At 38.2% G+C, this 17,010-nt stretch overlaps 1 protein-coding gene across 2 annotated transcripts in view; it reads right to left on the bottom strand.

The window, feature by feature from the left end:
* Positions 1–17,010, bottom strand: part of HHAT (hedgehog acyltransferase) — a 146,873-nt gene that overhangs the window by 71,729 nt on the left and 58,134 nt on the right. For both annotated transcript variants that reach the window (XM_088161208.1, XM_014887397.2), the window contains one exon: positions 818–1,019. In XM_088161208.1, coding sequence (XP_088017334.1) covers positions 818–1,019 — 202 coding nt within the window. The remainder of the gene's footprint in view (positions 1–817; positions 1,020–17,010) is intronic.

Genomic DNA, 17,010 nt, shown 5'->3' on the forward strand with positions numbered 1-17,010 from the left:
AACTGAAATGGGTAGGATGAACAACAAGGAGCATTCCTTGAGCATCAGGACTTCATCAGGCTGCAGAGTGAGTCTCCACCAGAAGAACAATATATAGGCTTATGAATTCTGTGCAATTATCACTAGTAAGGAAGCAAGACATATTAATTAGTTACTCATAAATAGTTATTAGAAGATTTGGAATTTAGTAGTGAGCAAACCTGCAGATTAAAATTACCATAAAAATTAAAATAGTGGTTTTTGCATCTAATTGCACATCAAAGTTAATTTTGTCTTTTGGAAATTACAGCATGAAGGTCAAAAGTATAAGTTAAATGAAAATATCAGAGGATTTCAAGGCAAAATAATGTTTTCTTTACTTGGCTCTTTAGTGGCCTAAGTTTTCTCAGTGTAAGCTTGTTCCCAGATGCAAGCAGCTGCTACACACACATTTGTCCAGGAAACACATAGTTAGAAATATACACTCCTAATTTTAGTGAAGATTAATATTTTAAGGCCATCCTGAGTGAAATCAGAATACAAATGTTAGAACTGGCTTCTGTTCATCCATATACAACGTGACAAGCATTTGCTTACTCTAGCACTGCAGAGGAAGCTTTTAAGACCATGCATATTTCACCATCTGCTTTGCTGCTAATTTGCAAAATTCTGGTGATATGAACTAGTTATTACCTCAGATACTGGAGGGTGTGCAAGTGAATGCTAACCCTGTTATCCATGACTTTTAATCTTGGTTAAACCAAACTAGTAACCAGAAACTTCAGATGAACATAGAGCCAGGAAGCAAGAATATGAAATGGAGAGAGATTCAACTTACAATTAAATCTTGAATAAGTGAAATGGAAAGAATCCTCTTGGTGCCATTTTCCACAATTACTCCAAGCCAATTAAGTGCGCCCCAGTACCACAAATAACTCTGTCCTCCATGCCAGTAGCTTACAAAGGCAAAAGTGAGGGCTGTAGATAATAGAGTTCCAAGCAAACTGGACTGAGATCCTCCCATTGGAACATAAATGTACCTGTGGGTGAAATGACAAATAAGCAATGCTGTTAGAGATTTCACAGAAATCTCGGAGAAACATCCACCACAGAACAAATGTGTCAATTTGTAGCATAAAAACTACCTGACATGCTCTATTTACAGAGCTTGTCCTATTTTCTGCAAATCTGTAGACTACTTCATGAAATATTACATAAATATGTACCACTTGGAAAAGGGACAATTTTGTGGTCCTGGGAACTCTGCATTAGGCAAATATATAGCACAAACTATATTTTCAAAACTGCAAATAGCAAATATTCAGATTTTTAAAACTTGAATAGTTCTAAGTCAACTACAGAAATTACCCGTAATCTTCATGTGAATTTAAATTATAAAATTCTTAACAAAAAAATTTAAAACATTATATAAACTCATATACAATCACAACCCATAGACTGTTTTCCTTCTGTCAGAAATGTAGATGCATGCAAACCTACTTTTTTACTAAAAGGTTGTAATTTCTTTCTTTTAAAATATTTCATTAAAAATTATGTGAACTGTAAATATTTCTTATCTGGTTCTTCTATTATATTCTCAGGATCATGTCAGGCTGATGACCTTTGGAGTACATACCAAAAAAAGCCTGGAAACCCATATGAAGCACTCTGCATGCAGTTATATTCTGCATTTAAACTGAACCCAGGAGTCATAACCTTAGTCATTAATTGATGCTTAGAAGTGTCCAGAAAGCAGTGCTCCTTCAGAAAAAAATGCCAGAAGCAATGGGATTGTTAAAGCTGACACTATTTTGTGTGTCATTTCACTTCCAGCCTGAAGAGCTATATCCACTCCCATAATTTTCTGATTAAGGCATGACCACTGGCCAGACATTGTCTGAAAGAGTTGCATATTTCTGTCAACACTTTGAAGAAGCCCATCAGGCAGGGGAGTCACCACCCAGCTCATGGGTACCAGCAAGGAGTTGTGGTATCTGAGAACCACCAGTGACAGCTCTCCTCAGCTGTCATTCCTTTGGCATGACACTCTGTACTCATATTTGAGACTATTCCTACTTGCTAAGATAATTCAAGGATTTTTTTCAAGTGACATTTTTATCTCTGTTTATCAGTTTCCATATTCAGAGATAAACATTATTTTAAAAATGTAAACAAGAAATTAACATACTACTTTATTCCTAATCTTAGGAAGTAAGAAAAAAAATAATAGGGTAAAATACAGTGATGAACATAATTAAAGGGTAAACAAAAAAGTCATTAAAAAAACAAGTGTCAAATGTTCCAAATTATTTCTTAGCATAACATCAATACACCTTTTTACTTCAATCTGCTACAGAGAACATCTGATTACATGTTTTTCAGTATAGGTGTGCTTTTTCACTAAGTATATGAAAATAAATAGAAATTAAGATCAATAGTTTCTATTTATATTGTGCTTTTCTTCTCTCTCCCTTTCCTATGTTTGAACAGTGTGGCAGTAACAGACACTTGCAATTGCAATCAATTAATCTAATGGCAGAGAGGTTTATCTTAGCAGTGTGCAAGCAGTGAATTTCCTGCAGGGCTGTGACACAGAGGGTAAAGAGAGCAGAGCCACAGACTGCTGCTTCAGCAAATTCCCTCTACACGAAGGATTACAGGCATGAGAGGCTAAGCAGCTCAGTACTCTTAGGACAGACTTTCCCAACACCTTTCCTCTCCTTTTTAAAAGGCTGATTGGTTTCTTTTTTAAGCAGGGCCCATTCCATCACCAGCTCCCCAGGAGGGCATGGCAGTGCCTCGTTTCACAGAGCTGCACCCAGAGCAGCCCAAAGCAGGACGCTGCCAGCCCTGCTGTCCTCAGCAAAGCTCTCTGCTGTACATTCAGGGATTTAATTGCCACCTGATTCGTGTCTGTCAATTCACAGAAACGTCTGGGACCCACAACGACCACCAAATCCAATTCTTTAGTGAATGTCCTGTAGGGGATCAAACCCACAACCCTGGCCCTGTTAACATCACGCTCCAACCAATGGAGCTCATCTCTGAAATGCAGCATTTCAAAGTAACCCAGGCACTACCAAAAAGACACATCTCTGTGGCAGAGATCTGACTTCAATGCCCAAAGAAGCCTTTCTGCTGACCCCATAGGGCCCTAGGTTAAATCCATGGCACAAAAGGTAGCTTCAGGTTTCTGTACAGTCCCCTTCCCTACACTGACACTGCTGTGTAGGCTCCAGCCATCTTGCCAGCACAGGCAGCCTCCACTGGCAATGGCATTGCCAGGAAGAGCTCAGCAGCATCAACTCATTTGTTTCCAATTGCAGCTCAGTTTAGGCTGGCCTGAAGGGTTTTCAGCAGAGAAAAACAGACTATTTTCTGATTTTTAGTGTTAAACAACAGCAGCTAAATAATTGAGCAGCAACAACCCATAATTCTGATTAATGTTAAGGTTAGTGAAGTTTTAGCTCCTAGTGAGGCTGATGGCAAATGTGCAACTGAAAATCCACTGTGTGAAGACCTGTTTGAAGAAGGACAGAAGCCAAAAGGAATAACAAATTTTCACTTTGACCTTCCCTTCCAGTACTGTGGAAGTCTACTTCATGCCCAGAGGAGAAATGGAAAGCAGAAAGCAATGCCTCTCTCCTTCCTTGCTAGTGCCATAAGGAAATGGACAGGCAGCTGGCTGCCATTCCTTGCCACAAGGGCAGTAACCATTCTCAGATCGTGTGGTCTTGCCTTCCCCTGTCAGGCATTCCCAGTGGCAGTTTTAAAGTGGTTATAAAGGACTGATAAATGTTGGGAGTCATTTCTCTTGAACAGTGTGAAGAGTAATTCTCTAAGTTCCTATATTTTTCACACAGAAAAATTCCATGAGAAAGTCATTACTACATTGCAGAACACATCAGGGAAAAAAGGATTTGCTGCCTTATCATCCATGCACATCATATCCATGTGATGTACGTGTGCATACACTGCTGCACTGCCAGGCCTGCATACAAGCAATAGGCAACTCAGTGTGCAGCCAGGGGCAGAGCCTGGCTCAAAACCAGGTACTCTGTGCTCTCAGATTATCAAATTAACCAAAACTATCTTGCAAAAGAACCATGCCAGAACTCTCATTGCTGCAAAGATGCATTTCACATATTTTAGAGCAACCTAGTAGTTTAGAATCTATTTTCTCTATACTCCCCCTATGATTTCCCTATGATACTTCCTCATATGATTACAAAAAGCTACACAAACACTTAACTGTGGGGGAAAATAACTCAGTGAAAAGCATTATTAAGCCAGATTATAGAAGAAATATATTAGTTCTGTATTATCATCTACAACACAACACACACTCTGTGACTAATAATTTCTTGTGGTTTAACCTTGTCCAGCAGCTACACCCCACACACCCTCTCATTCACCCTTCCCCATGGGATGGGGAAGAAAAGGAACTTCTTACAGTGCATTCAGAAAGTTGCAGTTTGCTAAGAAAATCTGTGAGGAGGGAAAGAAGGAGGGAGGGAAAGCGATTTAGGGGTAATGGCTATGACAAATTGATGTCTTTTATATCTTTATGTCTTTTATACAGCATGCTTCCTAACTTTTCTTCTTCTTACCAATACTTCCTGCAATCTATCCCTGCAATCCCTTTGGTCTGTAAACCTTGTACTGTACTCAGGGTTTACACAAATTGAGAGGTTGCTGTAGAACATGTTGATCTGCTGTACCATAAGTAGAACAGCATTACATAAATATCTCATTTTAAGCTTCCATGCAGCTTTTAAGATGATTCCCATTTCTAATCACAGAAAATCCACACAGAAATTCAAAATCCCCAGTTCGGGAACTATTAGCACATAAAAGTAACCATGGGTACTCACAGCAGCCTAACACAACTCAAATGAACACCCTTGTAGTAGAGTTTCTTAACAGCTCTTAAACAGATTACACATTTATTCTAAATGAGTAAGGAAGGCAGAAAAGCTGAAAAATGTGGCACCAATATACAATAAATTTATCTTAACTTACATACAGAAAAGAAAACTCAGCAGTTATTTGGTGGTCAATGAGCCAAAGGTGGACTAATGAAGGAAAGCAGCAAAGTATTTTGCAAGAGAAAAGGATGAGTTAAGTAGATTTGAGGGTAGTAATTGGTCATGTCCCTCCAGGCTGTGTTAGAGGGATGGTCAGCAACGGTCCCCCTTAAGATCCTTGAAAATTACAGATAAGAAGATTAGACCGATGGAAAATGCTCAGTATCAAAAAATGCAGGCTAGGTGAGTATTTAAAAATAAAACATTAACTTTGGGGGTCAAAAGTCAATCACTGCCAAACTTCCAAGGAGAAATTTGAAGGTGAAAGAACAGAGATTTCTAGGCAGACTATCAGAGAGGAACACGTGAATGTCACAGGTCAGGCTTTGCCAAGTACTCCTGGGCTGGAGCTGGCTAGACCTCCCTTAAGGACAACAAGGAAAAGTATTTCATGCTGTCAGAAGAGAATGTTATGCATGTAAGATGGAGAGAAGGGCGAAGAGAACTCCATGTTATTAAAATCTCAAAACATCTGGGACGTGGTTTAAGTACATAAATACAAATATTGAGAGAATGTTATATAGAGAAAATTATTTGTATGTATATCCCCACACCTGAGAAGACTAAACATACATTCCTAGCCTTCCCCTCTCAAGGCAAATATGTCAATCTTACACATATTTCTGTGTTTGCTATCTTTCTATTTCTGTTTTTATTTCAAACTAAACCTTACATGCAATTAAACATGCTACTTTCACAAACAAAGCCTAGTGTGTATATGCCTTCCCCCAAGTGCATCACTTTTAGTCCAGGTACAGCAGTTTAAATGACCTTATCTACAGCCAGCAAGCTGTTTCATTTACACAACTTATCTTAATTTTAACTCACTAAGTGAACATTAGAGACTAGGATAATATATGCAAATGGTACCATTTAAATCCCTACAGTAATGCAAACACAAGCATAATAGCTGGAGTATTTAAAAGTGACATTTGCTTACAGAGAATAACTTTTAAATCCAATAACCATTTTGTTAGCTTTCTTGAAGTAGTAATCTCTAGAACAATCATAAGAGATCTGACAACCATTCCCTTGAAAAACACACAGTTTATTTTCTTTTAATGACTCTACATTACAAAGTTTTTATTCTGGTAACTTCAGAAAACCTCTAAGACAAGCATTTGTAATTAGTTAAGAATTATTCAGGAGGGACATTGTTCCTTGAGACCTCCACATACTGCTCTTTCTTGCACATGCATGTAATTTTAAACGTACTTAAATCTTGAAGTAAGTGCAGGTAAAGCACCTGTTTAATTGCTGCTCTGTCCAGGATCTTTCTTCAACATGTGCCTAAATTTCTTCCTGAAGTAAGGTAATAGAGCAAGATGCATGCTACCCATGATTTTTTCCCCTTTTCTAGGCATTGGTCTTGGAATGTCTAATCCAGAACTAGGTGAAATGTAAAAAAAAAAAGAAAAAGTTCATTTGCTTGTAATGGCAAAATAAATGCAATTAATATATGAGGATTTTGTGTTTTATTTCAGGGAACATTTGATGCTAAAAATTTCAATGTCTCTTTAAGTTTCAAAGCATTCAAGGGTTAACCGTGTGACTATCATACTGTTTTGAATTGGGCAATTACAGAGACAACACAGCAAAAGTTTAAAAAGAGATAATGCAGTCTTCTATCTTGCATCCTGACAACAGAAATTGCTTGAGGCTCTGTATGGTGAGAGTGTTCATTTGTGGACATGTGTAAAAAAAATCTTGTCCAAGAAGCATTATGCAGGTTCTGGCCTCCCATAATTCATTCATTTTTAATACTCTCTTCATGGCCTTAAACCATTGCCTTTTTTTCTGCTGCACAATAAAAACATGTCAGGTGCAGTTCTGCAAATTCTTACTTCTGGGTGAGTTCTCATGATTCCTGTTTTGTCACTTCAAGCTTCACTGACTTGAATGGAGCTATGCAGAGTGCATAAATAAAGCACACCTGGAAGTCTTTGCAAGACTGGGTCCTACAGGAATACAAATCTGTTTTAAATCACAGAAACATCTCCCATAAACATGACTTTGAAGTCTAAGCCACTCATATTTACACCTGAAATAAAGAAATAACCAGAGATATTTGGAATACCATTTTGCAAAGTTTCCATTACGAGACTAAGCCTTGGTCTGTGAAACTCCATTTCTCACAGTCTAACAATTTTGCTGGCTGTTGGCAAAGCTTTTTAAGTTCTGTAAGTCTCTCTCACCTCACCAGCTTAACCTGATGTTTAGAGACCTTGACAAATGCAGACCCTTTAAAATATTTAAGCTGATGTTGGCTACAGGCAAGTCTTGTTGCATTACCACAAAAATGTTTAATGAAAAATTAAGTCCATTTGGTTTACAAAGCATTAATGAGAATATTCATCTGCAAGAACACTCAGCTTTACAAATATGACCTAAATCCTCATTCACTTCACAATTGTTAGCATGTTTCCCAGCAATGATTGAGTGTGAAGTTTCATACTAAAAAACTGAGAAGTGTTCAAAGTACTTTTCTTCCCTTGCATTCAACACAAAAAATGTTATGAGTTGAGTCCGTATGTCAAAGGGCAGATAACTGCAAAATACTGAATAAATCATTTTGAATTCACTCTTCCAAGGTAGCTCATGTTTTCAGAGATTCATTTATTTCAAATGAAATTTTAATCTAAATCATAATATTTCATTCTAATGGAAAAGGTTTCATTACTGACGGACTGCTGTGTTTAGTTTTCTTCCAGCTGTATCTAGGAAAGAAAGAAACTCTGCCTACCACCACCTGTTTGCAGTCAAATGCAAAACTACCAGTCAGCTGCCTTTGATCAGAATGGAAATGGGAGAGCTTCCAGATGACCAAAGAGCCAAAAGACTGGTTACAGCATTAAGTTCAAACCAGCACCCCAAATATTTTGATGACAGTAGAAGCCTAGATGTTACTGCCAAAACAACCTAGAGTTAAGTGCCTACAGCTCAGCTTCTGGGTGGGAGAGGGCTGTGTCCCCAGCTGAGAGATGGAGCTGGGAAGGAGGCACTCCTGCCTTCTGTCGTAAGGAGCCTGCAGAGCTCCCTGAAACTGTTCTGAACCCAACTTCCCTCAGGGGCCCAATTCACTCCTGATATTCACAATACACCTATCATGTGCTGCTGATATCTAGGCTCAGCAGCACAACAGGCAGGCTATATACTCCCTTGAAAATGCAGCTAGAAGAGGGATTTATTAATAGCACTGTCACTCTCTGCTTATAAAATGGTAGAGGTCAGGCTCTTTGCCAGGGAGACCAACATATCTTGCCTCTCAGAGGAGTGCTCCAGCTGTCTGTTACCAGGCTGCCACCAGGCAGAAAAGAAAATGAGATTCAAAGAGTGCATATGCAAGAAAAAACAAGTCTGTGGCTAGGGCAATACTCAGAGAGATGCACATATTCCAGTCCAGCTTTCTGCACCAGGGATTCCTCATTGTGCCCTAAACAATTATTAGACAAAATGCATAAGCAACACCATGAACAAAAGAATTTTTTTTTCCCCACTTATTTTCTTTACTTCTCCCAGCTCTTACACTGGATGTGACAGAAAACCTAGAGAAATTTTCAGCTCCCTTGCAGCTGCAAAATAAAGTTTAAAGACTAACTATGGAAAGCCTAAGCAAATTAGAATAAAAGAAGATGCCACTATCCTCCTCTATTGTTAATCCTGCTATGTTTCTGTCAGCCACTGAAGTAGAGAGTATTTCATGATGAGGCATCATGAGATGATTGCCTACAAAAGATTGAAGTTTATTACAGCTGACCATATTTAAAGGATATCACAATACAGGATCCAGATTGAGAACTATACTGGGATGGAAGTAGCTTCATTTGCAAAAGAAAACACAGGTCAGAATCCATGATAACTACCCTGAGCAAGGTAATTGAATCTAAGGCTCTAAAGTCAGATGTTTCTGTACAGAAGGCTGGTTACTTTAACACAGGCATTGGAAGAAAACATCTGGATGGATTCTAAGTGTGGTTTCAGTGTAATGCATGCTCACAGGACAATTTGGAAGAAGTGTTTGTTATCAGCACCAGGTACATCAATCAAACATTACACTTATTGGAAGCAGTACAGGAACCAGCTGAAGTTGCAACTGGGCACTGTAGAACACACTAGACAAATAAAATGTGGAAATGGGCCAAAGTGTGGAAATCATTCCATACTTCGGGGCAAGGGCGGCTAAAGAGGCTGCAGAAAAAGGCATCCACGTTTTGCTTCCACAACAAGAGATTAGTCTAGCAGATATTAAGTCAGAATATAGTGCAAAGGATTGTCAGTTAACTGAAGCATTAGAAGCTTGATTTTGCCCCAGTGGATAGGCATTCACTCCTCCAGGACAAGCAATAGTTCCCAAGACAATTATGAGAGAAATAGCAAACAAAGAGCACAAGTTTACACACTGGAGTGCAGAAAAGTCTTTAAAACACTTAAGAAAGTGATTAGCTCCAAGATGACTGAAATGGTATATTCAAAGACTCAAAAGTGTGGCTCACGTAAAAGAAATAATCCCAATACTCTAAACAAAGTGGTAATAGGGACTTCAAATCTGGTAATTCCCCAGAAGATTACTGGCAAATTGACTTTACAGAACTTTCACATATAAGGACAGCTATAAAGATATTTTAGTCATAGTGGATACCTTTTCTGGGTGACCTGAAGTGGTCACCCTGTTACACCAACAAAAGAAGTAAAAATGTTGATAAATCAAATAAATCCATACTTTGAGGCTCTTTCAGGAATGTCATCAGAGTGTCTCATTTTACAGCAAAAATAGTGGAACAAGTTATCAAGGCCTTGGGAATTCAGTGGGAATGACATACTCCCTACTGACCACAAGACAGCAGAAAAGCAGAAAGCATGAATTACACTATTAAGCTCCAACTCAGTAAAATCTGTCAACAAACCTCATTGACTTGGGTACAAATGCTCTCAGTTGCTTTGTTGAGAATTAGCACCCAACCTAAGGGCACAGAAAAACTAAGCCCCTACGAGCTGCTCTATGGTCATCCCTATCAAACTCCTTACATCCCAAGGGATGTGCATGTTAAAGGTGGGGCAAGACCTCAATAACTACCTCGTATATTCAGGCAAAACACTGCACTCTATGCCCCAGGCGTGCTGCCTTGCACTATGGAATTTATATTAACAAACTAAATAGATTATTATGAAGAAGTGGCAAACAATACTATTAAAATATGAAATAGCACATCCTATGAGCGCCAACAAACATGAATCGTGGCTGTACAGAATTGCACAGCCTTAGATTATCTGCTTGCTAGCCAGGGAGGAATGTGTGCTAGGACAGGAGTGTTCTTACATCAGGGATGGGTTTGAAGCTCAAAAGTAGGAATCATCCCAAGAGAAAGAGCAGTAGAAGACTAGCAGAAAGAGGAACATTCTTCTTGGTGAGACTGGTTTACTTCATGGCTACCAAATTGTAGACTGCTACAAAATGCACTTGTGGCAGTCATTGTAATCATTGTAGTACGTGTACTTGCTTGTATTATGATTCAACGTTATAGATGTTGTAACACTTTGTGCTGGAAAATCAAGCACTGAGACTTGCCTCAAAGAGACAGTCTCAAGAAAAAGGAGGACTTGACAGACAACACAGAGAATAGAAACTTCCAGTTCCCTTGAAGTTGCAAAATAGAGCTTAAAAGACTAGAAAGGCTAGAAAATTAGACTAAAACTAAAGGCTATAAAATTAGATTAAGGAATGTAAAAGTAGACACACAGGATATTAAAGGCAGTTGGAAGCAGTGGATAAACAGATAATGAGGAACTTAAGTGGTTTTTGTGGCAAAGTTATATAACAAGAAACAATAGTGCATGCCCTAAGAGAAGTTCAAAGCAAGGTCATTTAGAAAATTGGAAGGTCTCAGTAAATATGACCACTTTAGACCCCTTTAGATGACCCTTTAGGACCATAAAAAGACTTCCAATAAGAGGCAGAGGCATGTAAAGGAGTTCTAGGAAAAGGTTGTTTATGTATTACCTAGGAATTATATTGTAATGAATGTGTATGATCACAATGGATTAAATACTGTTGTAAAGTTTCACAATACACATTCCATCAGAGGAAAAATCCTTCAAATGTGTCCAGTGCTGTAATAAAGAATGCCTGCTTTCTAATACTTCAAATTGTGTTAGAAAGTTTATAATCTGGACTATTTCTATATCAGAGGGCCCAGCTCAAAATTCAGAACTCTGCATACCTCAACTTGAGGCTGCATAGGCATAATTTTCCGACACAAATAAACCTTTTACAACAAAGCTCTTCCCTTGCCATCTCCCCTCTCTTCATAAGAGCACATTCACAACAGCACATTTTAAAGTGGTTTTCAACTACAGCTGAAGCAACGGAGACCAGTTCTGCCTCTGCATGTGACTGTACATATGGAACTGTTTGTGGTACAGTTAGTGAAAAACTGTTAAATATGTGTCATTTGTTGCTTTGACCATGCCAAGAATGAAGTATTGTGTTTTCTCCCTTCTCTTAGAAAGCTGATTTAAATTCCATAGGTGTAAGCACAAGCTATTTAACCATTCTGCTAATCTTAGTATGCCAGGTACATCAGAAAAAATGTGGGTTCATCCGAATGTGTGAATTCAGATGTTTAAAATACACTCATCACCACGCATTTAACAGCTACCTTTTCCAGCATGCCTCTGTCAAAGCACTGCACAAAATGCAGTCACTACAACAGAACCTATTTATTTTCCTTATTAAACCATTTTTGCTTGGAGACAAGGTGATAAAGTTGAATAGCCCTCTAAAATTTGCTAGGTAACAGAAAGTCTGTTTAATCTTTGCAGACTCCTTTGTGGAGAGTTTGATGATTCTTTTGCATTTTTATATCCCTCTGTACACATGCATGTCAAAGGGCATTGTTATTATCCACAGACCACACAGCAGTTTTACCAAACTGTGAAATACCTTTGCTTCACTGGGCTGTATAGTTCTGTAGACAAACAGAAATCAAGATGTCAGAAGACTTTCACTTGGGTACATGAGAAATACAAATTTCTGTGTGACCAGAATAATGTTCAAAGTCCCAAAGTCAGTGAAGATTCAATAAGAATTACAATCTTCAAATTACAAACCAACATCAACGAAATGCACTTCAATGGATCTCTGAAATAAAGGTATGTAATTCATGAAGAGCAGAAATGTGGAGGAGACGTTGCATAAATATAGCAGGAAATTTGACAAATATCAAAGTATCTGCTTAAGGAAAGCACAGCATTACATATTCCTCCAAACTGCATGTGCACAAAGTTTGAAGAGTTAGATTTTTGACATTTTTCCAAACTGAGTATGTCACCTCTCTTGAGCTCACATTTCTTAGAAAATGCACTTTGCACTTCTGGGAAATGACTATTTATAAAGTACAGCCAAGGCATTGAGATGTCTAGGTAAAGCTGGGATCACTTAAGATTATACAGCACCTTCCACAATAAAAAACTCTACAATCTTCAGCCTGTGTCAAAAACCTTTCAAACACCAGCAGAGTTAAATCACCTCTGATGTAGAGTACAATACACATTTATCAGCCCAAATCAATGCTTCCTAATCATTATAAAAGTGAGAATGAACACACAATTAAGCAAAGTGAAGCAAAATATTTACTTTTGTTGAAGTAGCACCCTTAAATAATGATAATCTCCTTTTTTCTCATTTGTAAAGAAAGAATAGACATACTCCCCTAACAACCAGTAGGAACAGGGTTCACTCCAGATAAAAACTTAAGTGGAAAATGACAGTTCCTGTGAAGTCAGTAGCAACGGGGCTAGAGCTAAACAAATCAATAAGTTTTAAACATACAGCAAGAAATTACTCCAGTGCAAAGGTAGAACTTGAGAAAGAAGTGTTATAGTTACAGGCAGAAATTTAAATATATATGTAAGGATGGGGGAAAAAACAGTTTAAAAAAAATGGGACAAAAGCCAGGTGCATACTCAAGGAAAAGGGAATGGTAAAAGTGCCAGGGAAAAATCATCAGTTAAGGTGTCATGGAAAGTTAAGTAGAAGATGTACCATAAATCTCTTTACCCTGCTACAACTCCAAGCTGTTTATCTCTCCAGTTGTCCAAAGGCAGTCTTTTTGCTACAGAAACAGAACAAATAATGGTTGATGAAATAATGATTTTGCATTGATCCTCACGAAAAGCCCCAAGAGGGTGAACCAACAAAACTAGTTTTACCTGTTAAGTACAAATGTAGGCCAGAAAAGACAGAAAACAGGTTAAAGACCATTAAGGATGTCAGCAGCATTCTAGTCAGTGTGATTTGATGAAATTCTCTGAAAGCTATTCAAGGAAGCATCTGATTTACACATTGGGTCACCAGTCCTTGTTTTTCTTGTTTTCTGCTTCTTGAGATTTCAGCAGACAGCAGACTGTAAAAAGCAAACCAAGTCCTTTCCTTTCTTCAAAAGTGGAATTAACCAACAAGAATAAGAAAATTTCATCCAGCTTGGGAACTGCTTAGCAAACTCCTGGTGGTACTTGGGAATACACTGTGAAATAGCAGCTTGTGCTCACATCATCCTTAGGACTGAGGGCTAACCAGCTAAGAAACAGCATTCAGAGAGGTAACGTAGCTTCAAAGAGTTAAATAGAATCATCAATACCAAACTGGCTTATTTTCCCTGAAAAACCTCAAGAAAAAAACAGATCTGTAAGTTAAAATCTAACCAGCAACCTAAAGAATGTCATGGTAAGATAGCTATGAATTAGCTTTTGAACTGCTTTAATTATTTACCAAATATTGAACAAAGCATTTAAACTGCTTTAATATTCAATAACTGCTACCCCTCAGCAACAGGATGTAAGTACCTTCCTGGGCTGAAAGCTCCTCACCTGGGACAGAATCAGACAGTTCAAAATCCCTCCATCCTACTGCAATTTTGCCATGATGCATGAAGATAACAAAAAAAAGTGCATGCACAAATAGACAACATCCCACCACACTAAAAGGAAACACAAGGCTCTGCACCCCAAACTATGGGGGATGCTGGATGAAGGTGGAACATTTGTCCTTGACTTCAACCTCAGCTGGAAGGCAGTAGGCACCCACTGCTCTCTGCTACTGATTTTCCACCATCTTGCAGAGAGTGGTCCTTCACTGTAAAATGGCTTTTTCTGGTCACAAATCATCACTCACAAGGGTATCACTCAACTTGGAGAGCTGCAAGCAAAGCATTACCCAACACTTTTTGCCTTCACGCTGCAGCAGATCTCTGCCTCCATGAGCACCTTCCCTTTCCACAGACAGATTACTTCAGAAGGATATGGGGGTACAGCATCCATCAGCACCTGGCTGACACCAAAAGCTAAGGAGTGATGAAAAGGTACCTGAATTTCAAGTGTACCCTTACCAGTGATTTGACTCTTTGCCCTGAAGCAGACTAGAAATGCTCAGCCAGTTTAAGGAGTAGTCTCCCATTCTCCCCTACCTCTTACTTAAACCTCACAATTCTCAGTTTGAGCTCATGCAGTGGCAGAGCAGAACCATATGCATAGAATTCATGAATACCAAAAAGCCAAACGTAATTATGTGGGGTCAAGCATGTTGACAACATCCTGGAAAATTTTCTGTTTACAATGCAAATGTTTTGTTTGACAGCACCACTGCAGAGATTGATAATGATGATCTATCACTACAGTACTGTTTATTAATGTGAAGTTGAGGGGGCATAAAACAACACTTTCTCATTTTTATTTGCTCTCACATTTGCACATTAGCAATGCTAAGCTGCATTCACTTGTTTCTCACCTTTTTCTAGAAACTAAATATCCTCTAGTTCCACAACAGCAGCCCACTCCAACCTCTTCTTGTGACTATCTGGCAATTCTATGATTGTCTCAGTCTCCATTATATCCTGTACAGTGAGAACTAAGATGAGTTTATTTCCTCCTAAAAGAAAAAGCCAGACCATATTTTCTTTTATTGTCAGTTAGATTTTTTTTCCATCAGTTTCAGATAGACAAGGATCTGGATTATGTACGTTTTCATTTCCAAGTACCTTTTGCACCAAGCATATTCTGCTCTATCCCTAAAATTAGTCAAATAAACTATCTTCAAAATGTGAGGACTGAAGAATCAGAAAGATTTCTTGACCTTTCAGAGTTACAGAGATCATGCTACAATTAACTGCTATTTCAAAAGAAAAAAGCATCGAATAACTGTGTGTTTATACTTCTTTTTCTATATGTATTCGCACAAATATTTTGCCTGGATGGATCCTTGCATGTTTTGTGAGATTTGTGGATGCAGGGGCAGAGTTCATCAAGACCAGACATTTAGCAAAGCAGCAGGACAAAAATATATTAATTTACCGCTAACTTAGTCTGGAGATTGGATTTAGCAGAGTGAACTTGACAGATATTTCTTTCCATTTGAATGTTAGTTCAATTTCCAGAGCACATGCATTAAACGATTTCCATTTTATAGTTGAAACCAATGTTTCCTACATTAAAAACTCCTCACTATAAAAATCCAATACCACATGCAAGATACAATGATTTTCTCATCTCATACACTGGGCAGAATAACTGTACATAATTATAACCTAGCTGAAGAGTTTTCATCTTCTAAGTCTTCCTGCATGTTTACTCTTACTGTGCTTCCACAATCTATTGACATTTTTACTTGCATATTTATTGAGAAGTAATTATCTCCATAGGGTAGAGAAACCATACAGAAAATACAGTGCAAACTAAACTACAGTCTTTAATACTTAAATCCTCTTCTGAGCACATTCATGTTACTAATTTTGTAGCAAAGCTGTGAGGTATCAATATTAAGCTCAAATTTTCCTTAAAGAACAAACATGCAAACACTGTTCTCTGCATCTCAGACTATCTTCTGTGCCTTTATGGGACAAGCTGAGCATCTGACACAGCCTCCTGATGTAATTCCTCTTGGACAGCCATTGTTCTCTCACTCCCTCATCACTTCTCCTCCGAGCTGGAATGCACAAGCTGCCGGGGCTACTCCTGAGATCTCAATAGGCAAAGACTTTTTTGCTCCAGCCTGGCATGATGAGAAAGGTTGGAAATCAAAGGATCTGAACATGGACTTATTTAAGCAAGCTCCAAAATCCCTTTAAAGCTACAGGGGACAGTATAAAGCCAGTAACAGTTGGTGTTACAACCTCTAAAGCATCCACTGCTGGCCGAAGTTTGAGGATTTCCAGCAGGCTGCAGCCATTCAGAACTGGAGGTGATTTATAGCTCCTAGTGTAACAACCACGAAGAATGAACAAAAGTGAATGCAGGCAACATTTAAATTATAAATTGAGTTTTACTCCTAATTATGGTTCTGTAATACACATTTCTTCACAACGATAACACCTGTGTTCAACAGGATCTTTGCACAGGACAGATATTATGCTTTGCTAGCTGCATCTGAGAAAGAAAACCTGTTCATAATTATCAGACAGCATTTTTTAACCTTGTTAATAGAGTTCAATATTAAATCTGAGTACATTCTGTGATGGTAGCCTAGCTGTGACTCTTTTTTTTGCTGAGTAGGTAAAGTTTAAATCAATAGCAAGGGCATTCTGCTCCATCTTCTACCTTCAGCTGCCTTTTCTATGCTTTTTCACTTTCTAAAGGAAAATAGCAATATGAAAAACCACCACACATTTAAACTCAGAATTCGTGGAAGATAAAATGATTAAGAAAACATATTTATGATCAATCTTTAGTTTTGTGGAACCAAACGTGGAAAATACATTTTGTGTGCTGCAGGCTTGATTCCTCCCTCTTGGGTTTTTTTGCACTGGGTGCAAACAAGATGAATAAATGCAATGCATCAATTGTTTACTGTGTAATCTATTTAACTGATTCACTTCTATCCTGTTTTATTTAAAATTGAAGTGTAATATTGAAAATTAACATCCCAGCATTATTTCAGTGTCACTTCTAGTCGAGT

The sequence above is a fragment of the Sturnus vulgaris genome, chromosome 3 (genome assembly GCF_052056855.1).
Source record: "Sturnus vulgaris isolate bStuVul1 chromosome 3, bStuVul1.hap1, whole genome shotgun sequence".
Lineage (NCBI taxonomy): Eukaryota > Metazoa > Chordata > Aves > Passeriformes > Sturnidae > Sturnus > Sturnus vulgaris.